The sequence below is a fragment of the Tachysurus fulvidraco genome, chromosome 1, assembly GCF_022655615.1.
Source record: "Tachysurus fulvidraco isolate hzauxx_2018 chromosome 1, HZAU_PFXX_2.0, whole genome shotgun sequence".
Taxonomy (NCBI): Eukaryota; Metazoa; Chordata; class Actinopteri; order Siluriformes; family Bagridae; genus Tachysurus; species Tachysurus fulvidraco.
The window spans coordinates 48,436,082-48,459,229 of NC_062518.1; the positions used below are offsets into that span (position 1 = coordinate 48,436,082).

At 37.3% G+C, this 23,148-nt stretch overlaps 5 protein-coding genes and 1 long non-coding RNA gene across 8 annotated transcripts in view; all 6 read left to right on the forward strand.

The window, feature by feature from the left end:
• The window catches only part of LOC113635030 (C-C motif chemokine 18-like), a 59,391-nt gene that overhangs the window by 17,579 nt on the left and 18,664 nt on the right, over positions 1–23,148 (forward strand). The window lies entirely within an intron of this gene.
• Positions 6,725–7,860, forward strand: LOC113635021. The gene is made up of 3 exons (XR_007141192.1): positions 6,725–7,126; positions 7,383–7,494; positions 7,604–7,860. It is a non-coding gene; the product is annotated as an uncharacterized LOC113635021 (long non-coding RNA).
• Positions 10,310–11,214, forward strand: LOC113635024 (C-C motif chemokine 18-like). The gene is made up of 3 exons (XM_027134256.2): positions 10,310–10,470; positions 10,727–10,838; positions 10,957–11,214. The coding sequence occupies exons 1-3, from the start codon at positions 10,401–10,403 to the stop codon at positions 11,042–11,044; spliced, it is 270 nt and encodes an 89-aa protein (XP_026990057.2). The 5' UTR covers positions 10,310–10,400; the 3' UTR covers positions 11,045–11,214.
• Positions 12,641–16,109, forward strand: LOC113635026 (C-C motif chemokine 18-like). 2 transcript variants are annotated; one of them, XM_047815512.1, is made up of 3 exons: positions 12,641–12,861; positions 13,182–13,293; positions 15,852–16,109. In XM_047815512.1, exons 1-3 carry the CDS (start codon positions 12,792–12,794, stop codon positions 15,937–15,939), a joined length of 270 nt encoding a protein of 89 aa, XP_047671468.1. In that variant the 5' UTR covers positions 12,641–12,791; the 3' UTR covers positions 15,940–16,109. The 2 variants fall into 2 exon arrangements, with proteins under 2 accessions (XP_047671468.1, XP_026990059.2); XM_027134258.2 differs by lacking the exon at positions 15,852–16,109 and adding an exon at positions 13,397–13,654 and having other exon boundaries at positions 12,645–12,861.
• Positions 15,242–18,579, forward strand: LOC113635028 (C-C motif chemokine 18-like). 2 transcript variants are annotated; one of them, XM_047815516.1, is made up of 3 exons: positions 15,242–15,370; positions 18,107–18,218; positions 18,322–18,579. In XM_047815516.1, exons 1-3 carry the CDS (start codon positions 15,301–15,303, stop codon positions 18,407–18,409), a joined length of 270 nt encoding a protein of 89 aa, XP_047671472.1. In that variant the 5' UTR covers positions 15,242–15,300; the 3' UTR covers positions 18,410–18,579. The 2 variants fall into 2 exon arrangements, with proteins under 2 accessions (XP_047671472.1, XP_047671471.1); XM_047815515.1 differs by lacking the exon at positions 15,242–15,370 and adding an exon at positions 17,534–17,764.
• On the forward strand, positions 20,141–21,084 carry LOC113635023 (C-C motif chemokine 3-like). Its single transcript, XM_027134253.2, has 3 exons — positions 20,141–20,299; positions 20,613–20,724; positions 20,827–21,084. The coding sequence occupies exons 1-3, from the start codon at positions 20,230–20,232 to the stop codon at positions 20,912–20,914; spliced, it is 270 nt and encodes an 89-aa protein (XP_026990054.1). The 5' UTR covers positions 20,141–20,229; the 3' UTR covers positions 20,915–21,084.

Genomic DNA, 23,148 nt, shown 5'->3' on the forward strand with positions numbered 1-23,148 from the left:
TAACAATTCAGTGGACTTTGCACAAGGTGAAGCTGTACGGGAGACTGATGTGAAAGAAGCCTTTTCTGCACACATGCCACAAACTGAGTCGCTTGAGGTCTGCAAACGCACATTTGGACAAGCCAGCTTCATTTTGGAATAAGGTGCTGTGGAGTGATGACACAAAGATTGGGTTATTTGGCTATAACAAGGGGCGTTATGCACGGGGGCAAAAGAACACAGTATTCCAAGAAAAACACTTGCTGCCCACATTAAACTTTGGTGGAGGTTCCATCATGCTGTGGGGCTGTGTGGCCAGTGCCGGTACTGGGAATCTGGGTAAAGTTGAGGGACACATGGATTCCACTCAATATCAGCAGATTCTTGAGAATAATGTTGAGGAATCATTCACAAAGTGTGAGCTGGATATTTTTTAAAAGACAACGACCTAAAACACTGCTCAAAATCTACTCGGGCATTTATGCAGAAGAAAGTACAATGTTCTGGAGTTACCATCCCAGTCCCCAGACCTGAATATCATTGAACATCTGTGGGTGATTTGAAGTGGGCTGTCCGTGCTTGGCAAACTTCAAACCTAACTGAACTGGAGATGTTTTGTAAAGATGAATGGCCCAAATACATTCATCCAGAATCCAGACAAAATAATAAGAGCCTCTAGATTCTAGAGGCTGTTATTTTTGCTAAAAATGGCTCTACTAAATACTGATTTACAAATTTATGCACCTGTCTAATTTTATTTTGATGCATATTGCGCATTTTGTGTTAAGCCAATAAACCTAATTTCACTACTGAAATATTACTGTGTTCTTCAGTTAATTGATAGAGCACAATCATATTGTTGATGCAAACACCCAAATATTTATAAATGAAAATCATGGAAATTGTCAGGGGTTCCTAAACTTTTGCATAGTAAGAATATCCATGAAATGTATCAGTCAGGATTTAGGCTTCATCATAGCACAGAGACAGCACTGGTACAGTGGTAAATGACCTGTGGGAAGTTGTAACCTAATAGTTAAGGCATTAGACTACTGAGCAGAAGGTTGTGAGTTCAAATCCCTGGTCCATCAAGCTACATCTGCTGGGCCCCCAAATAAGGCCCTTAACCCTCAATTGCTCAGTTGTATATGTTGTACATCACACTGGATAATGGTGTTTGCTAAATACCTGTTACTGGCCTCTGATCAGGGTTGTGTTTATTTGCTGGTGTTACATGATCTTGCTGCAGCTTTTGATAACATTGACCAGGCTATTTTAACTTAATAGGCTAGAACAGGGTTCGGCAACCCGCGGCTCCGGAGCTGCAAGTGCCTCTTTCATCCCTCTGCTGCGGCTCCCTGTAGATTTGGAAAATAAATATTTAATTTAAATTTATTTTATTTTAGTTAGTTTTTAAAAATTTAATTCCAAATTCTAAGTTTATGATGCTCTTATAACATTAAAGCAAACAGTGTTTAATTTTTTTGTTACTCAAAATATGCGTCATAACTGCTTACTTGCGAAATCCGACACACATGTAGCGATTTTGGCTAACGAACGAAGGTAAATATTTATGAGTCATTATAACATGTTATAGTGACTCTAAATATTTTAATCTAAATTGAAATTAACGGTAATGGAATTAATGTTACACTTATTTGGTCCGTTCGTCTAGGGAACAGTCCGTGTAACCTTTATTAATTCTATGAAGGAGGTATCTTCCCGGCCCAGGAAGGTTCACTCCTCTTTTACTTTACACCTTAATTTGAATTAAATTAACTTAATAGAGCATGTAGTTCAGACCAGATGTTGCAGGTATCTTAATTTTGTGAGCGATACTCAGAGACAATCACTTGTGGCACAAAAATATGGCATTTAATGAATGAGACAAACACAACATAAAACTAACTACACAAACAAACAAAAGAAATAGGGAAAACAAAGATGAAAATAAAATAAAACAAAGGGAATTAAAATTGGGGAAAGAGAGGAAGAGACTGGAAAGAAGAAATTAGAGAAAGGAAGGAAAGGAATGGCAAGCTTAAACTTCAAAATTAATCACACCCTAACTGGGAAATCGTCACCGGAAACTTAAATTCACATTAAGACACAATGCAAGTTTCATACTTAAAATACGCATCTAAATTGGTTGGTAAAGGAAACGGTTACTTGCACTGGCTTACTGCACAAGAGTCCGGATGCAACAGAGAAATCTCTGGAGTCAGGTAGGGTGGGGTCAGTTCTTCCAAGTTCTCCTGAGGATCAGAGCAGTTGTCAATCTTGGAAGTGAAGCTTGCTGGAACTTCTTTGAAGGAAGATGGAGTCGTCTCCAAGCTGTTCCGAAAGTCTGACCACGGATTGGTGGTGTTTGTGAAAATTTAAAGGTTGCGAACTCCACCCATCTTTGGGGAGATGGCCAATACTACGGCCAAGATTTCGCAGGGAATACTCCTTTGTTTCAGGTGTCTGTGGGCGTGGTTTAGCTATCAAACTTTTAGATGACTTTAAAGTTTTATCCAGGGTGTATTAAGACGGTATGGCACCTTTTGTGCTCAAATAAAATACACCATTGTTTGAAAAACGAGTAACTGATAATTTTGTGGTCATTTGGATACTAAACATGAAGGGTAATGACGGTATAAAGGCAGCGGTACATTATATACACAGATCAGTAATCGAAGGGTAACTGATGTTAATACGCTATTGTGTTCTTATAAAGGCAAAGAAACAAAAATTAAACACAAAACAAAATGCACTTTCATTAGGGAAGTAAAAAGAAAACGATAGCTTCGTATACATTCTGACATCAGACCCTAAAGGGGCATACAGCATAAGAACAGGTATACATTAACATGCCATGATCAGTAATTAGAGTATAACTGATGTTAAATACAATGTTGTTTTCTGACACATGAATAAAATACACCCTTGTCAGGAAAGTAAGGAGCAAATAATTTTAAGTCAGGCAAGCCTTAACAGAAGAAACACATTACAACAGGGTTATAAGAATAAGAATCTTAGAGTATCTTATCTACATGTTTTATAAGTAAAAGGAATGTCTCATTGTGTTGTGTGTGTGTTCTGGTTGAGGGCCCCTATGAGTTCAATCAGAGAAGCGGCATGGGGTTATCTGGTTATGTGTAGGATCCAGTCATTCTGGAGCCAGTTGTTGTGTGTAAAACTGGGTTGCTCATCGGTTGATTGAAGATTAGATGCCGAAGTTTAGGGTGCCTTGGACATGAAATCTAAATGACCTGTACCAGACGCTACACACAGAAGCCGTCGCATTTTTGGTTTGCTGCAGCCGGCAAATTAAAATTTTCATGTCATTACAGGGCTAACAAGTATCAGGCATTGAGAGTGACAGTCATGCATTTGGGTCTTTGTCATGTTCTTCCGCCACACATCGCATTTCTCAAGCAGAAAAACTTTTTGACTATTTATCATATATTTAATAAGCCGCAGCGCCCAAAATGTATCAGCCCACACCGCTGTCTCTATGGAACCGGGCAGGAATCAAGCGCGTCTCAGTTCTTAGTCGAGTCTAACACTTATCAGCCAATCAAAAAAGAGGCTACACAGTAGCCAATCAGAAAATAGCACTATCTGGGAAAGATTTAACGCAACAGCCAATGAAAAAAATTGGGGTTGCAGGGGGGTTGGAGATGTCACTCTTGCCTGTCTTCAAAACTTGAGAGCCCTGGTCATGAATACGAAGAGGACTCAATTAGACATTGAACATTTTATTTGAAAGTAACCTTCACCCCAGTGTTTTTTTTTTTTTTTTTTTTTTTTGTTGTTGTTGTTAAAGTTAGTTCAAACTGTTCAAAATATTTTTGTTTGCTTGCAGAAATAAAATTTTGTTTACTCTGTAGCAGTTCATTGATTTCGTAAATGCAACACTCTACAGTTTTTTCTATACTTTCCATAAAGGTAAAAAACGATATATGCAGCGTTATCTTCGTTTTAGATGTCAAATGGGTTTTGTGGCTCCCTTTTTCTTTTTTCTGTGGGAAACGGGTCCAAATGGCTCTTTGAGTGTTAAAGGTTGCCGACCCCTGGGCTAGAACATGTTGTTGATGTTAAAGGCACAGCCCTCTGCTGGCTCCAGTCTTATTTGACCGATCGCTCTCAGTTTGTATATCTATTTGGTGACTAAACAAACTAAGCTAAGGTTTATAGTCCAGCGCAGAGGGTCACAACTGCATTATTTTCAGACATCACACATCAACACGATCATCATCTCCATCAGCAGCCATGTCCTCCTGTACTCTTCTGCTGCTTCTGCTGGGTCTTTCCTGCCTTCAGAGCTTCACAAAGGCAGAGCATAAGATTTTGTGTATTTTATCATTAAATTAATTCTGCATTCATCTATTGAAGTTCATTAATGATCATTTTAAAGAATAATGTTCACATATTCAAATTAACTTAATCACTTTATGGACTGTAAAAAGATTCTGAATATTCATTTAGATCTTTAAGAATGACTTATGGTATTTATTTAATTTCTTCTTGCTCATTTTTTGTTCTGTAAATCAGTATAAAAAATTAAAAGGTAAATATTAAAATGTTTGTACGCAGATGCAAATGGAGCAGATTTGTGCTGTTTTGAGTTCCACAGAAGACCGTTCCCTGCAGCAAACGTTGTTTCTTACGTAGAAACAAGAACTGATTGTCCACGTCCTGGAGTCATGTAAGTTTTTAATCCCTGCTTCCTTATTTATTTATTTTTTTTAAATTCATTTGATCTCATTTCACAATTCTACACTGACCCAAATCTTCTTTCCTGCAGTTTGACCACAAAGAAGGGTTATCGCATGTGTGCAGACCCTGAGATGGACTGGGTGCAGCAGATCATCAAAATTAAAAACTCAGCCTAGATTCAGAAGACAAATTAAAGCGTCTCTCCATGACATTAGCTTTACTTTGCAGAATGCTTCATTTTACAATGCCTACACAGTACTTAAAGCAATCTGATATTGTGTGTAACAAGACAAAGCTTCTTCTTCAGTCTGTTTTATCTTCTGCACAAATAAAGCACACATTTATAACTCATTATTAATGTTTTATTTATTTACGAGGTTTACAGAAACACTGTTCACACTGAATAATAATCAGGTGCTTCAGCTGGTAGAAGGTGTGTTAAGGTGTGTTAAGATGTGCAATACCTCAAACCTAACTGAACTGTAGATGTTTTGTAAAGACAAATGGCTCAAAATACATTCATCCAGAATACAGACAAAAAAATAAGAGCCTCTAGATTCTAGAGGCTGTTATTTTTGCTAAAAATGGCTCTACTAAATACTGATTTACAAATTTATGCACCTGTCTAATTTTATTTTGATGCATATTGCACATTTTCTGTTAATCCAATAAACCTCATTTCACTACTGAAATATTACTGTGTTCTTCAGTTACTTGATAGAGCACAATCATATTGTTGATGCAAACACCCAAATATTTATAAATGAAAATCATGGAAATTGTCAGGGGTTCCTAAACTTTTGCATAGTAAGAATATCCATGAAATGTATCAGTCAGGATTTAGGCTTCATCATAGCACAGAGACAGCACTGGTACAGTGGTAAATGACCTGTGGGAAGTTGTAACCTAATGGTTAAGGCATTAGACTACTGAGCAGAAGGTTGTGAGTTCAAATCCCTGGTCCATCAAGCTACATCTGCTGGGCCCCTAAATAAGGCCCTTAACCCTCAATTGCTCAGTTGTATATGTTGTACATCACACTGGATAATGGTGTTTGCTAAATACCTGTTACTGGCCTCTGATCAGGGTTGTGTTTACTTGCTGGTGTTACATGACCTTGCTGCAGCTTTTGATACCATTGACCAGGCTATTTTAACTTAATAGGCTAGAACAGGGTTCGGTAACCCGCGGCTCCGGAGCTGCAAGTGCCTCTTTCGTCCCTCTGCTGCGGCTCCCTGTAGATTTGGAAAATAAATATTTAATTTAAATTTATTCTATTTTAGTTAGTTTTTAAAAAATGTAATTCCAAATTCTAAGTTTATGATGCTCTTGTTACATTAAAGAAAACAGTGTTTATTTTTTTTTTTCAAAATATGAGTCATAAATGCTGACTTGCGAAATCCGACACACAGAAGCCGTCGCATTTTTGGGTTGCTGCAGCCGGCAAGTTAAAATTTTCATGTCATTACAGGGCTCTCAAGTATCAGGCATTGAGCGTGACAGTCACGCATTTGGGTCTTTGTCACGTTCTCCCACCACACATCGCATTTCTCATGCAGAAAAACTTTTTGACTATTTATCATATATTTAATAAGCCGCAGCGCCTAAAATGTATCAGCCCGCACCGCTGTCTCTATGGAACCGGGCAGGAATCAAGCGCGTCTCAGTTCTTAGTCGAGCCTGACACTTATCAGCCAATCAAAAGGCTACACAGTAGCCAATGAGAAAATAGCACTATCTGGGAAAGATTTAACGCAACAGCCAATGAAAAAAATTGGGGTTGCGGGGGGGTTGGACATGTCACGCTTGCCTGTCTTCAAAACTTGAGAGCCCTGGTCATGAATACGAAGAGGACTCAATTAGACATTGAACATTTTATTTGAATGTAACCTTCACCCCAGCGTTTTTTTTTTTTTTTTTGTTAAAGTTAGTTCAAACTGTTCAAAATATTTTTGTTTGCTTGCAGAAATAAAATTTTGTTTACTCGGTAGCAGTTCATTGATTTCGTAAATGCAACACTCTACAGTTTTTTCTATACTTTCCATAAAGGTAAAAAACGATATATGCAGCGTTATCTTCGTTTTAGATGTCAAATGGGTTTTGTGGCTCCCTTTTTCTTTTTTCTGTGGGAAACGGGTCCAAATGGCTCTTTGAGTGTTTAAGGTTGCCGACCCCTGGGCTAGAACATGTTGTTGATGTTAAAGGCACAGCCCTCTCCTGGCTCCAGTCTTATTTGACCAATCGCTCTCAGTTTGTATATCTATTTGGTGACTAAACAAACTAAGCTAAGGTTTATAGTCCAGCGCAGAGGGTCACAACTGCATTATTTTCAGACATCACACATCAACACGATCATCATCTCCATCAGCAGCCATGTCCTCCTGTACTCTTTTGCTGCTTCTGCTGGGTCTTTCCTGCCTTCAGAGCTTCACAAAGGCAGATAGTAAGATTTTGTGTATTTTATCATTAAATTAATTCTGTATTCATCTATTGAAGTTCATTAATGATCATTTTAAAGAATAATGTTCACATATTCAAATGAACTTTATCACTTTATGGACTGTAAAAAGATTCTGAATATTCATTTAGATCTTTAAGAATGACTCATGGTTTTTATTTCATTTCTTCTTGCTCATTTTTTTGTTCTGTAAATCAGTACAAAAAATTAAAAGGTAAATATTAAAAATGTTTGTACGCAGGTGCAAGTGGAGCAGATTTGTGCTGTTTTGAGTTCCACAAAAGACCGTTACCAGCAGCAAACGTTGTTTCTTACGTAGAAACAAGAACTGACTGTACAGTTCCTGCAGTCATGTATGTTTTCAATCCCTGCTTCCTTATTTATTTATTTATTTATTTATTTTTTAAATTCATTTTATTTAATTTCACAATTCTACACTGACCCGAATCTTCTTTCCTGCAGTTTGACCACAAAGAAGGGTTATCGCATATGTGCAGACCCTGAGATGGACTGGGTGCAGCAGCTCATCAAAATTAAAAACTCAGCCTAGATTCAGGAGACAAATTAAAGCGTCTCTCCCTGAAATTAGCTTTACTTTGCAGAATGCTTCATTTTACCTACACAGTACTTAAAGCAATCTGATATTGTGTGTAACAAGACAAAGCTTCTTCTTCTGTCTGTTTTTCTTCTGCACAAATAAAGCACACATTTATAACTCATTATTAGTGTTTTATTTATTTACGAGGTTTACAGAAACACTGTTCACACTGAATAATAATCAGGTGCTTCAGCTGGTAGAAGGTGTGTTAAGATGTGCAATACCATCATTTTCACATAGAGAGAAATATTTAAGGCAAAGAATAAATCAGGTGTATTTACTGAGAATACTGTAAGGGGAAATCACACATCAGGGATATTGAGGTCTAAGTTATAATGAGGTAAAAGTGATAATGAGGTATAAGGGTCTATGGGATATCGTGTTATTAGTTCTAATGAAGTCTAAACATTAGTGATCTCTAAGGAACAATGAGGTGTAAGAGGTAGTGACGTTTAATGGACAGTGAGGTGTAACATACTGAGGAATAAAAGATGAGGTAAAGGCAGGACTGTCAAGTTTTGAAGACAGGCAAGAGTAACATATTTTAAATATGTCTAACACCATCTCAGGGTGAACGACGATGATGATGAACTATTCCAGGATCTGCTTTTTTTTTTCATTGGTTGTTGCGTTAAATCTTACCCAGATACAATAGTGCTATTTCCTGATTGGCTATTGTGTAGCCTCTTTTTTGATTGGCTGATAAGTGCCTGGCTCGACTAAGAACTCCAGGGGCGATGCGCTTGATTCCTGCCCGGTTCCATAGAGACAGCGGTGCGGACTGATACATTTTGGGCGCTGCGGCTTATTAAATATATGATAAATAGTCAAAAAGTTTTTCTGTGCGAGAAATACAATGTGTGGCCTGAGAGCGTGAGAAAAGACCGACATGAGGGACTGTCACGCTCAATGCCCGATACTCGAGAGCCTTGTAATGGGGATAAGAGGATAAGTTGTTGTATAAAAGAGAAATGAGGTATAAAAACTTTTTCTCTCTTACAGTGAAAATGTGTGAAATGTGCAAAAAAAATGAAAACAATAAATTGCAGTGATATACAGTAAACACACTCTAGTTGTTATTTTTTGGTACTATATTTGTATGAGGTGACGTATTGTGCTGTTTACGCTAACGTGTAAGTCTAAATAGATGTTATTGTAACTATGTTTTCCTGTAAAAACTGCACACTTAGCATTTACACGTTGACAGTGTCAGAGTGAGTGACAGGAAGATGGAGGTGGAAGGTGTGAAATGGTGGCAGTGATGAGTGATGCTACCAGATTTCATAGATGTGAACAGTGAGAGACAGAATGAGATCCTGAGGTCACTGGCAGGTCATCTTTCCTTTTGTAGAGGAATCTGTAGATGATTTTGAGATCCTCAGGTGAATGCATTAGGGTTCCTCTGGAAGCAGATCTGCTTCCATGGTTCGTGAGCCAATGGATTCATGTCCTGTGAGGGATGTAGACGTCCAGGATATCTCTCTCTCTCTCTCTCTCTCTCTCTCTCTCTCTCTCTCTCTCTCTCTCTCTCTCTCTCTCTCTCCACCTTGGATATTCTCATCAGCAGTAATATTTGGTGTCACTCCACTCTCGTCAGTTCCATGTCCTTCTCATTGGTCTTTCTGATGTTCAGTGTGAGACTGATGATGAAGTACTAATCTTTTACAGCCCAATTTTATTCTTTCATCATTTCATTTATTGTTTCTTAAAGCTGTTTATCTTATTCTCATGTGTGATCAATAACGTTCAGGAGAAGTGAAACTGTCCAAGAAATATTAACTGCTGATCAGGTTTTTCTAGTTCGAGGTAAAAACCACAGATGGTTCTTGTTTTTTATGAACAGAAAATATGTTAATCCCTCTACACTGCTTTTCTCTTTCTACCCATCCCGAGGCATCCAGACATTGTACCAGCTCCGATCGTCTTCCGTGCGATGAAGGTTTTGGACCTCCACTGAGATGAGTCTGATTATGAAAATCCTGAGACATCTACAGATCTACCAGCTCCAGTTGGACTCTATGATACCAAGAGGAGATCTGAACTCCATGTGATCTTTACACCAATTCAACACTTGTTTGACTGTATATTTGTAATCTCACCCCCAGTGCCACCCATATGAGGTTGGGTTCCCCTTTGAGTCTGGTTCCTCTCAAGGTTTCTTCCTTACCAATTTAAGGGAGTTTTCCTTGCCACTGCTGCCTGAGTCACCTCAGACTTGCTCATTGGGGATAAATACATACATACATACATACATACATACATACATACATACATACATACATACATACACACAAACTGTAAACTATATATATCTTAATTTTTTACTGTATTAATTCTTTGTATTTCTCCTTATGTTTAACATCTGTTCTATGTTTTTGTTCTGTAAAGCTGCTTTGAGACAAAGCCCATTGTAAAAAGTGCTATACAAATAAACTTGAATTTAATTGAATTCTTGTGGATGAAATATAGAGAGTTTTTTGTTGTTATTTAGTCTAACAGGAACTTTCCATCGTGGTCAGGCTGCCCTCCACCCAACCACACATTCTCTTCCTCTTCCTCTTCCTCTTCTTATGATGAGTTTATAAGCCCTGCGACGTGGGTCATAAATACATTATTTTCAGCCATCACACATCAGCACGATCATCATCTCCATCAGCAGCCATGTCCTCCTGTACTCTCCTGCTGCTTCTGCTGGGTCTTTCCTGCCTTCAGAGCTTCACAGTGGCACAGGGTAAGATTTTGTGTTTTTTATCATTAATTTAATTCTGTATTCATCTATTGAAGTTCATTACTGATCAGTTTAAAGAATAATTTATCACATATTTAAATTAACTCATCACTTTATGGACCGAAAAATGACTCTGAATATTAATTTAGATCTTTAAGAATGACTCGTGGTTTTTATTTCATTTTTTCTCACTCATTTTTTTTTAATCTTTAAATTAGTTAAAAAATTAAATGGTAAATATTAAAATGTTTGTACGCAGATGCAAATGGAGCAGATTTCTGCTGTTTTGAGTTCCACAAAAGACCGTTACCAGCAGCGAGCGTTGTTTCTTACGAAGAAACAAGAGATGACTGTACACTTCCTGGAGTCATGTAAGTTTTCAACCCTGCTTGGTTTTTTTTTTTTTTGTTTTGTTTTGTTTACATTTTTTTTTAATTCATTTGATTTCATTTGACAGTTTTACACTGACCCGAATCTTCTTTCCTGCAGTTTGACCACAGAAAAGGGTTTTCGTATATGTGCAGACCCTGAGGTGGACTGGGTGCAGCAGGTCATCAAAACTAAAAACTCAGCCTAAATTCAGGAGACAAATTAAAGCGTCTCTCCCTGAAATTAGCTTTACTTTGCAGAATGCTTCATTTTACCTACACAGTACTTAAAGCAATCTGAAATTGTGTGTAACAAGACAAAGCTTCTTCTTCAGTCTATTTTATCTTCTGCACAAATAAAGCACACATTTATAGCGCATTATTACCATTGTTGTTTTTATTTACGAGGTTTAAAGAAACACGGTTCAGACTGAATATTAATCAGGTGCTTCAGCTGGTAGAAGGTGTGTTAAGGTGTGTTAAGATGTGCAATACCATCACTATCACATAGAGAGAAATATTTAAGGCAAAGAATAAATCGGGTGTGTTTACTGAGAATACTGTAAGAGGAAATCACACATCAGGGATATTGAGGTCTAAGTTATAATGAGGTAAAAGTGATAGTGAGGTATAAGGGTCAATGGGATATTGTGTTATTAGTTCTAATGAAGTCTAAACGTTAGTGATCTATAAGGAACAATGAGGTGTAAGAGGTAGTGACGTTTAATGGACAGTGAGGTATAACATATTGAGGAATAAGAGATAATGAGGTAAAGGGGATAAGAGGAAAAGATGGTGTATAAAAGAGAAATGAGGTATAAAAACGTTTTCGAATACACAAACTCTCTTACAATACATTAAATAAACAATAAATTGCAGTGATATACAGTAAACACACTCTAGTTGTTATTTTTTGGTACTATATTTGTATGAGGTGACGTATTGTGCTGTTTACGCTAACGTATAAGGAAAGGAAGGTGAGGAAATCATACAATTTTCATTTTTGGGTGAACAGAGCTACATTTAACCTTAAATGTTATATGAATATGGGACCTGGAGCACAGGTTTTATCAGCTGACTGTCTTTTGTTGCTTATAATAAATGTGAATGTTGATAACATATAAGCAGTCTTTAATAATTCTCTCAATTACATGTAGATGCATATTTTATGCATTAGTGAGTGTGGTGGTGCCTATGGGGTGTCGCTCTAGGATGGGTGCATATGAGGAAGGGGGGGGGGTCACAGTATACTCACTACAAAAAACTAGACTACACCACTGGTGTAGCCCCACCCCCAAAATAAGCGAAATCTAAAAGTTAGCAAAACATGGACATGTCATATATCAAAACACTCAGCTCACATGTATTCTGGTCACGTCACGTGATGTCAGGTGAAAATAAAAAAATTTGCACAACATTGACATGTGACATATCAAAACACGCAGGACAATGAGGGTAATCGCGTCATGGGTATTCGGATCATGTCAAATGCTCATGTCCGCTCGCCTCCAAAAGTATTGGCACCATCGCTTGCAATCATGCAGAATGACCCCTAGCAACCGAGTGCTGAGATTTGCCACGTGCAAGCACCATTCACATTTTCTTCAGGAAATGCACATTCTAGTTTCATTTATTGTTTCTTAAAGCTGTTTATCTTATTCTCATGTGTGATCAATAACGTTCAGGAGAGGCGAAACTGTCCAAGAAATATTAACTGCTGATCAGCTCTTTCTAGTTCGAGGTAAAAACCACAGATAGTTCCTGAAGAAATGTATAGGGGGTTTTTGTTGTTACTTAGTCTGACAGGAACTTTCCGTCATGTTCAAAATGCCCTCCACCCCACCACACACTCTCTTCCTCTTCTTATGATCGGTTTATAAGCCCTGCGCCTTGGGCCATAAATACATTATTTTCAGACATCACACATCAGCACGATCATCATCTCCGTCAGCAGTCATGTCCTCCTGTACTCTCCTGCTGCTTCTGCTGGGTCTTTCCTGCCTTCAGAGCTTCACAAAGGCAGAGCGTAAGATTTTGTGTTTTTTATTATTAATTTAATTCTGTATTCATCTATTGAGGATCATTAATGATCAGTTTAAAGAGTAATGTTCACATATTGAAAGAATAATATTCAAATATTTAAAGAATAATATTCAAATATTTAAAGAGTAATGTTCACATATTCAAATAAACTTCATCACTTCATGGAAACAAAAATGATTCTGAATATTCATTTAGATCTTTAAGAATGACTCGTAGTTTTTATTTCATTTTTTCTCGCTTATTTTTTTATTCTTTAAATTAGTACAAAATTTAAAAGGTAAATATTAAAATGTTTGTACGCAGATGCAAATGGAGCAGATTTCTGCTGTTTCGAGTTCCACAAAAGACCGTTACCAGCAGGAAACGTTGTTTCTTACGTAGAAACAAGACCTGACTGTACACTTCCTGGTGTCATGTAAGTTTTCAACCCTGCCTTTTTTTTGTTTTGTTTAAATTTTTAAAAATTCATTTGATCACATTTAACAGTTCTCTACTGACCCGAATCTTCTTTCCTGCAGTTTTACCACAAAGAAGGGTTATCGCATATGTGCAGACCCTGAGGTGGACTGGGTGCAGAAGGTCATAAAATTTAAAAACTCAGCCTAGATTCAGGAGACAAATTAAAGCGTCTCTCCCTGAAATTAGCTTTACTTTGTAGAATGCTTCATTTTACCTACACAGTACTTAAAGCAATCTGATATTGTGTGTAACAAGACAAAGCTTCTTCTTCAGTCTGTTTTATCTTCTGCACAAATAAAGCACACATTTATAATGCATTATTATTGTTTCATTCATTTATGAGGTTTACAGAAACACTGTTCACACTGAATAATAAGCAGGTGCTTCAGCTGGTAGAAGGTGTGTTAAGGTGTGTTAAGGTGTGTTAAGGTACAATGTTAAAGAATAAATCAGGTGTGTTTACTGAGAATGCTGTAAGGGGAAATCACACATCAGGGATATTGAGGTCTAAGTTATAATGAGGTAAAAGTGATAATGAGGTTTAAGGGTCTATGGGATATTGTGTTATTAGTTCTAATGAAGTCTAAACGTTAGTGATCTATAAGGAACAATGAGGTGTAAGAGGTAGTGACGTTTAATGGACAGTGAGGTGTAACATATTGAGGAATAAGAGATAATGAGGTAAAGGGGATAAGAGGATAAGTTGGTGTATAAAAGAGAAATAAGGTATAAAAACGTTTTCGAATACACAAACTCTCTTACAATACATTAAATAAACAATAAATTGCAGTGATATACAGTAAACACGCTCTAGTTGTTATTTTTTGGTACTATATTTGTATGAGGTGACGTATTGTGCTGTTTACGCTAACGTGTAAGGAAAGGAAGGTGAGGAAATAATACAATTTTCATTTTTGGGTGAACAGAGCTACATTTAACCTTAAATGTTATATGAATATGGGACCTGGAGCACAGGTTTTATCAGCTGACTGTCTTTTGTTGCTTATAATAAATGTGAATGTTGATAACACATAAGCAGTCTTTAATAATGCTCTCAATTACATGTAGATGCATATTTTATGCATTAGTGAGTGTGGTGGTGCCTATGGGGTGTCGCTCTAGGATGGGTGCATATAAGGAGGGGGGGGGGGTCACAGTATACTCACTACAAAAAACTAGACTACACCACTGGTGTAGCCCCACCCCCAAAATAAGCGAAATCTAAAAGTTAGCACAACATGGACATGTCATATACAGTATAAAAACACTCAGCTCACATGTATTCTGGTCACGTCACGTGACGTCACGTGAAAATCAAAATTTAATACAACACGGACATGTGACATATCAAAACACTCGGCACAATGAGGGGAACAGGCTCACGTGTACTGTGATGTCACGTGAAAATCAAAAATTTGCACAACATGGACATGTGACATATAAAAACACGCAGGACAATGAGGGTAATCGCGTCATGGGTGTTCGGATCATGTCACATGCTCATGTCCGCTTGCCTCCAAAAGTATTGGCACCCTCCCTTGCAATCATGCAGAATAACCCCTAGCAACCGAGTGCCGAGATTTGCCACGTGCAAGCACCATTCACATTTTCTTCAGGGAATGCACATTCTACTCTCATTTATTGTTTCTTAAAGCTGTTTATCTTATTCTCATGTGTGATCAATAACTTTCAGGAGAGGCGAAACTGTCCAAGAAATATTAACTGCTGATCAGCTCTTTCTAGTTCGAGGTAAAAACCACAGATAGTTCCTGAAGAAATGTATAGGGGTTTTTGTTGTTACTTAGTCTGACAGGAACTTTCCGTCATGTTCAAAATGCCCTCCACCCCACCACACACTCTCTTCCTCTTCCCCTGATCAGTTTATAAGCCCAGTGCTGGGAGTCATATATGCATTATTTTCAGACATCACACATCAGCACGATCATCATCTCCATCAGCAGCCATGTCCTCCTGTACTCTCCTACTGCTTCTGCTAGGTCTTTCCTGCCTTCAGAGCTTCACAAAGGCAGAGCGTAAGATTTTGTGTTTTTTGTTATTAATTTATTCTGTAATCATCTATTGAAGTTCATTAATGATCAGTTTAAAGAGTAATGTTCACATATTTAAAGAGTAATGTTCACATATTCAAATGAACTTAATGGAACCAAAAATGATTCTGAATATTCATCTAGATCTTTAAGAATGACTCGTAGTTTTTATTCCTTTTTTTTTTCGCTCATTTTTTTATTCTTTAAATTAGTATTCTTTAGTATTAGTAAATATTAAAATGTTTGTACGCAGATGCAAATGGAGCAGATTTGTGCTGTTTCGAGTTCCACAAAAAAACGTTCCCTGCAGGAAACGTTGTTTCTTACATAGAAACAAGAGATGACTGTACACTTCCTGGTGTCATGTAAGTTTTCAACCCTGCCTTTTTTTTTTTGTTTACATTTTTTAAAATTCATTTGATCTCATTTCACAGTTCTCTACTGACCCAAATCTTCTTTCCTGCAGTTTTACCACAAAGAAGGGTTATCGCATATGTGCAGACCCTGAGATGGACTGGGTGCAGCAGGTCATCAAAATTAAAAACTCAGCCTAAATTCAGGAGACAAATTAAAGCGTCTCTCCCTGAAATTAGCTTTACTTTGCAGAATGCTTCATTTTACCTACACAGTACTTAAAGCAATCTGATATTGTGTGTAACAAGACAAAGCTTCTTCTTCAGTCTGTTTTATCTTCTGCACAAATAAAGCACACATTTATAACGCATTATTACCATTGTTGTTTTTATTTACGAGGTTTACAGAAACACGGTTCACACTGAATAATAATCAGGTGCTTCAGCTGGTAGAAGGTGTGTTAAGGTGTGTTAAGATGTGCAATACCATCATTTTCACATAGAGAGAAATATTTAAGGCAAAGAATAAATCAGGTGTATTTACTGAGAATGCTGTAAGGGGAAATCACACATCAGGGATATTGAGGGCTAAGTGATAATGAGGTAAAAGTGATAGTGAGGTATAAGGGTCTATGGGATATCGTGTTATTAGTTCTAATGAAGTCTAAACGTTAGTGATCTATAAGGAACAATGAGGTGTAAGAGGTAGTGACGTTTAATGGACTGTGAGGTGTAACATATTGAGGAATAAGAGATAATGAGGTAAAGTGGATAAGAGGATTAGTTGGTGTATAAAAGAGAAATGAGGCATAAAAACTTTTTCGAATACACAAACTCTCTTACAATGCATTAAATAAACAATAAATTGCAGTGATATACAGTAAACACGCTCTAGTTGTTATTTTTTGGTACTATATTTGTATGAGGTGACGTATTGTGCTGTTTACGCTAACGTGTAAGGAAAGGAAGGTGAGGAAATAATACAATTTTCATTTTTGGGTGAACTTTACCTTTAAGAGCTACATTTAACCTTAAATGTTATATGAATATGGGACCTGGAGCACAGGTTTTATCAGCTGACTGTCTTTTGTTGCTTATAATAAATGTGAATGTTGATAACACATAAGCAGTCTTTAATAATTCTCTCAATTACATGTAGATGCATATTTTATGCATTAGTGAGTGTGGTGGTGCCTATGGGGTGTCGCTCTAGGATGGGTGCATATGAGGAAGGGGGGGGATCACAGTATACTCACTACAAAAAAACTAGACTACACCACTGGTGTAGCCCCACCCCCAAAATAAGCGAAATCTAAAAGTTAGCAAAACATGGACATGTCATATATCAAAACACTCAGCTCACATGTATTCTGGTCACGTCACATGATGTCAGGTGAAAATAAAAAAATTGCACAACATGGACATGTGACATATCAAAACACGCAGGACAATGAGGGTAATCGCGTCATGGGTATTCGGATCATGTCAAATGCTCATGTCCGCTCGCCTCCAAAAGTATTGGCACCCTCGCTTGCAATCATGCAGAATGACCCCTAGCAACCGAGTGCTGAGATATGCCACGTGCAAGCACCATTCACATTTTCTTCAGGAAATGCACATTCTAGTTTCATTTATTGTTTCTTAAAGCTGTTTATCTTATTCTCATGTGTGATCAATAACGTTCAGGAGAGGCGAAACTGTTCAAGAAATATTAACTGCTGATCAGCTCTTTCTAGTTCGAGGTAAAAACCACAGATAGTTCCTGAAGAAATGTATAGGGGTTTTAGTTGTTACTTAGTCTGACAGGAACTTTCCGTCATGTTCAAAATGCCCTCCACCCCACCACACACTCTCTTCCTCTTCTTATGATCGGTTTATAAGCCCTGCGCCTTGGGCCATAAATACATTATTTTCAGACATCACACATCAGCACGATCATCATCTCCGTCAGCAGTCATGTCCTCCTGTACTCTCCTGCTGCTTCTGCTGGGTCTTTCCTGCCTTCAGAGCTTCACAAAGGCAGAGCGTAAGATTTTATGTTTTTTATTATTAATTTAATTCTGTAATCATCTATTGAGGATCATTAATGATCAGTTTAAAGAGTAATGTTCACATATTGAAAGAATAATATTCACATATGTAAAGAATAATATTCACATATTTAAAGAGTAATGTTCACATATGTAAAGAGTAATGTTCACATATTCAAATGAACTTCATCACTTCATGGAAACAAAAATGATTCTGAATATTCATTTAGATCTTTAAGATTGACTCGTAGTTTTTATTTCATTTTTTCTCGCATACTTTTTTATTCTTTAAATTAGTACAAAATTTAAAAGGTAAATATTAAAATGTTTGTACGCAGATGCAAATGGAGCAGATTTCTGCTGTTTCGAGTTCCACAAAAGACCGTTCCCTGCAGGAAACGTTGTTTCTTACGTAGAAACAAGACCTGACTGTACACTTCCTGGTGTCATGTGAGTTTTCAACCCTGCCTTTTTTTTGTTTTGTTTAAATTTTTAAAAATTCATTTGATCACATTTTACAATTCTACACTGACCCGAAACTTCTTTCCTGCAGTTTTACCACAAAGAAGGGTTATCGCATATGTGCAGACCCTGAGGTGGACTGGGTGCAGCAGCTCATCAAAATTAAAAACTCAGCCTAGATTCAGGAGACAAATTAAAGCGTCTCTCCCTGAAATTAGCTTTACTTTGTAGAATGCTTCATTTTACCTACACAGTACTTAAAGGAATTTGATATTGTGTGTAACAAGACAAAGTTTCTTCTTCAGTCTGTTTTATCTTCTGCACAAATAAAGCACACATTTATAACGCATTATTATTGTTTCATTCATTTATGAGGTTTACAGAAACACGGTTCACACTGAATAATAAGCAGGTGCTTCAGCTGGTAGAAGGTGTGTTAAGGTGTGTTAAGGTACAATGTTAAAGAATAAATCAGGTGTATTTACTGAGAATACTGTAAGGGGAAATCACACATCAGGGATATTGAGGTCTAAGTTATAATAAGGTAAAAGTGATAATGAGGTAAAAGGGTCTATGGGATATTGTGTTATTTGTTCTAATGAAGTCTAAACGTTAGTGATCTATAAGGAACGATGAGGTGTAAGAGGTAGTGACGTTTAATGGACAGTGAGGTGTAACATATTGAGGAATAAGAGATAATGAGGTAAAGTGGATAAGAGGATAAGATGGTGTATAAAAGAGAAATGAGGTATAAAAACGTTTTCGAATACACAAACTCTCTTACAATACATTAAATAAACAATAAATTGCAGTGATATACAGTAAACACGCTCTAGTTGTTATTTTTTTGGTACTATATTTGTATGAGGTGACGTATTGTGCTGTTTACGCTAACGTGTAAGGAAAGGAAGGTGAGGAAATAATACAATTTTCATTTTTAGGTGAACTTTACCTTTAAGAGCTACATTTAGCCTTAAATGTTATATGAATATGGGACCTGGAGCACAGGTTTTATCAGCTGACTGTCTTTTGTTGCTTATAACAAATGTGAATGTTGATAACACATAAGCAGTCTTTAATAATGCTCTCAATTACATGTAGATGCATATTTTATGCATTAGTGAGTGTGGTGGTGCCTATGGGGTGTCGCTCTAGGATGGGTGCATATGAGGAAGGGGGGGATCACAGTATACTCACTACAAAAAACTAGACTACACCACTGGTGTAGCCCCACCATCAAAATAAGCGAAATCTAAAAGTTAGCAGAACATGGACATGTCATATACAGTATAAAAACACTCAGCTCACATGTATTCTGGTCACGTCACGTGACGTCACGTGAAAATCAAAATTTAACAGAACACGGACCTGTGACACATCAAAACACTCGGCACAATGAGGGGAACAGGCTCACGTGTACTCTGCTCACGTCAAAAATCAAAAATTTGCACAACATGGACATGTGACATATCAAAACACGCAGGACAATGAGGGTAATCGCGTCATGGGTGTTCGGATCATGTCATATGCTCATGTCCGCTTGCCTCCAAAAGTATTGGCACCCTCCCTTGCAATCATGCAGAATAACCCCTAGCAACCGAGTGCCGAGATTTGCCACGTGCAAGCACCATTCACATTTTCTTCAGGAAATGCACATTCTACTTTCATTTATTGTTTCTTAAAGCTGTTTATCTTATTCTCATGTGTGATCAATAACGTTCAGGAGAGGCGAAACTGTCCAAGAAATATTAACTGCTGATCAGCTCTTTCTAGTTCGAGGTAAAAACCACAGATAGTTCCTGATGAAATGTATAGGGGTTTTTGTTGTTACTTAGTCTGACAGGAACTTTCCGTCATGTTCAAAATGCCCTCCACCCCACCACACACTCTCTTCCTCTTCCTCTTCCCCTGATCAGTTTATAAGCCCAGCGCTGGGAGTCATATATGCATTATTTTCAGACATCACACATCAGCACGATCATCATCTCCATCAGCAGCCATGTCCTCCTGTACTCTCCTGCTGCTTCTGCTGGGTCTTTCCTGCCTTCAGAGCTTCACAAAGGCAGAGCGTAAGATTTTGTGTTTTTTGTTATTAATTTAATTCTGTAATCATCTATTGAAGTTCATTAATGATCAGTTTAAAGAGTAATGTTCACATATTTAAAGAGTAATGTTCACATATTTAAAGAGTAATGTTCACATATTTAAAGAGTAATGTTCACATATTCAAATGAACTTAATTGAACCAAAAATGATTCTGAATATTCATCTAGATCTTTAAGAATGACTCGTAGTTTTTATTCCTTTTTTTTTTCGCTCATTTTTTTATTCTTTAAATTAGTATTCTTTAGTATTAGTAAATATTAAAATGTTTGTTCGCAGATGCAAATGGAGCAGATTTGTGCTGTTTCGAGTTCCACAAAAAAACGTTCCCTGCAGGAAACGTTGTTTCTTACATAGAAACAAGAGATGACTGTACACTTCCTGGTGTCATGTAAGTTTTCAACCCTGCCTTTTTTTTTTTTGTTTACATTTTTTAAAATTCATTTGATCTCATTTCACAGTTCTCTACTGACCCAAATCTTCTTTCCTGCAGTTTTACCACAAAGAAGGGTTATCGCATATGTGCAGACCCTGAGATGGACTGGGTGCAGCAGGTCATCAAAATTAAAAACTCAGCCTAAATTCAGGAGACAAATTAAAGCGTCTCTCCCTGAAATTAGCTTTACTTTGCAGAATGCTTCATTTTACCTACACAGTACTTGAAGCAATCTGATATTGTGTGTAACAAGACAAAGCTTCTTCTTCAGTCTGTTTTATCTTTTGCACAAATAAAGCACACATTTATAACGCATTATTACCATTGTTGTTTTTATTTACGAGGTTTACAGAAACACGGTTCACACTGAATAATAATCAGGTGCTTCAGCTGGTAGAAGGTGTGTTAAGGTGTGTTAAGATGTGCAATACCATCATTTTCACATAGAGAGAAATATTTAAGGCAAAGAATAAATCGGGTGTGTTTACTGAGAATACTGTAAGGGGAAATCACACATCAGGGATATTGAGGGCTAAGTGATAATGAGGTAAAAGTGATAGTGAGGTATAAGGGTCTATGGGATATCGTGTTATTAGTTCTAATGAAGTCTAAACGTTAGTGATCTATAAGGAACAATGAGGTGTAAGAGGTAGTGATGTTTAATGGACAGTGAGGTGTAACATATTGAGGAATAAGAGATAATGAGGTAAAGTGGATAAGAGGATTAGTTGGTGTATAAAAGAGAAATGAGGCATAAAAACTTTTTCGAATACACAAACTCTCTTACAGTGAAAATGTGTAAAATGTGCAATAAAAAATGAAAACAATAAATTGCAGTGATATACAGTAAACACACTCTAGTTGTTATTTTTTGGTCCTATATTTGTATGAGGTGACGTATTGTGCTGTTTACGCTAACGTGTAAGTCTAAATAGATGTTATTGTAACTATGTTTTCCTGTAAAAACTGCACACTTAGCATTTACACGTTGACAGTGTCAGAGTGAGTGACAGGAAGATGGAGGTGGAAGGTGTGAAATAGTGGCAGTGATGAGTGATGCTACCAGATTTCAGGGCTCTCAGGTGTCCGGCATTGAGCGTGACAGTCCCTCATTTGGGTCTTTTGTCACGCTACCACATTGTACACATTGTATTTGTCACACAGAAAAACCTACTATTTATCATATATTTAATATGCTGCAGCACCCAAAATGTATCTGTCCGCACCGCCGTCTCTATAGTCGAGCCTGACACTTATCAGGTAATCAAAAAAGAGGCTACGCAACAGCCAATCAGAAAACAGCACTATTGTATCTGGGTAAGATTTAACACAGCAACCAATGACAAAAAGCAGATCCTGGAATTGTTCATCATTATCGTCCTCGTTCATTCACAGACAAAAGCACTGGAGCTGCGAGCATCACTTTGAGCACAGAGTAAGTCATGATCTACTGTTTAATGTTACAACAAACTCACAACTTGTTTGACACAAGCAATGACATTGTGACTGCTGTTAGAGACGTTTCCCAGATAATCAGCAGGAGTTCTTCATGAGTGTCTGTAACTTAGCCAACAGTTTTACAGCCTGTTCATTTATTGTTTCATTTATTTATGAGGTTTACAGAAACACGGTTCACACTGAATAATAATCAGGTGCTTCAGCTGGTAGAAGGTGCTAAGGTGTGTTAAGATGTGCAATACCATCACTATCACATAGAGAGAAATATTTAAGGCAAAGAATAAATCAGGTGTATTTACTGAGAATACTGTAAGGGGAAATCACACATCAGGGATATTGAGGTCTAAGTTATAATGAGGTAAAAGTGATAGTGAGGTATAAGGGTCTATGGGATATCGTGTTATTAGTTCTAATGAAGTCTAAATGTTAGTGATCTATAAGGAACAATGAGGTGTAAGTGGTAGTGACGTTTAATGGACAGTGAGGTGTAACATATTGAGGAATAAGAGATAATGAGGTTGTAGCGTCTGGTACAGGTCATTTTAGATTTCATGTCCCAGGCACCCTAAAATTCAATATCTACTCTTCAAGCAATCTATGAGCAACACAGTTTTACACACACACCATCTGTGTATATAATGTACCGCTGCCGTTATACCGTCATTACCCATCATGTTTAGTATCCAAATGACCACAAAATTATCGGTTACTCGTTTTTCAAACAATGGTGTATTTTATTTGAGCACGAAAGGCGCCATACCGTCTTAATACACCTTGGATAAAACTTTAAAGTCATCTAAAAGTTTGATAGCTAAACCACGCCCACAGACACCTGAAACAAAGGGAGTTTTCCCTCCGAAATCTTGGCCGTAGTATTGGCTATCTCCCCAAAGATGGGTGGAGTTCGCGACCTTTAAATTG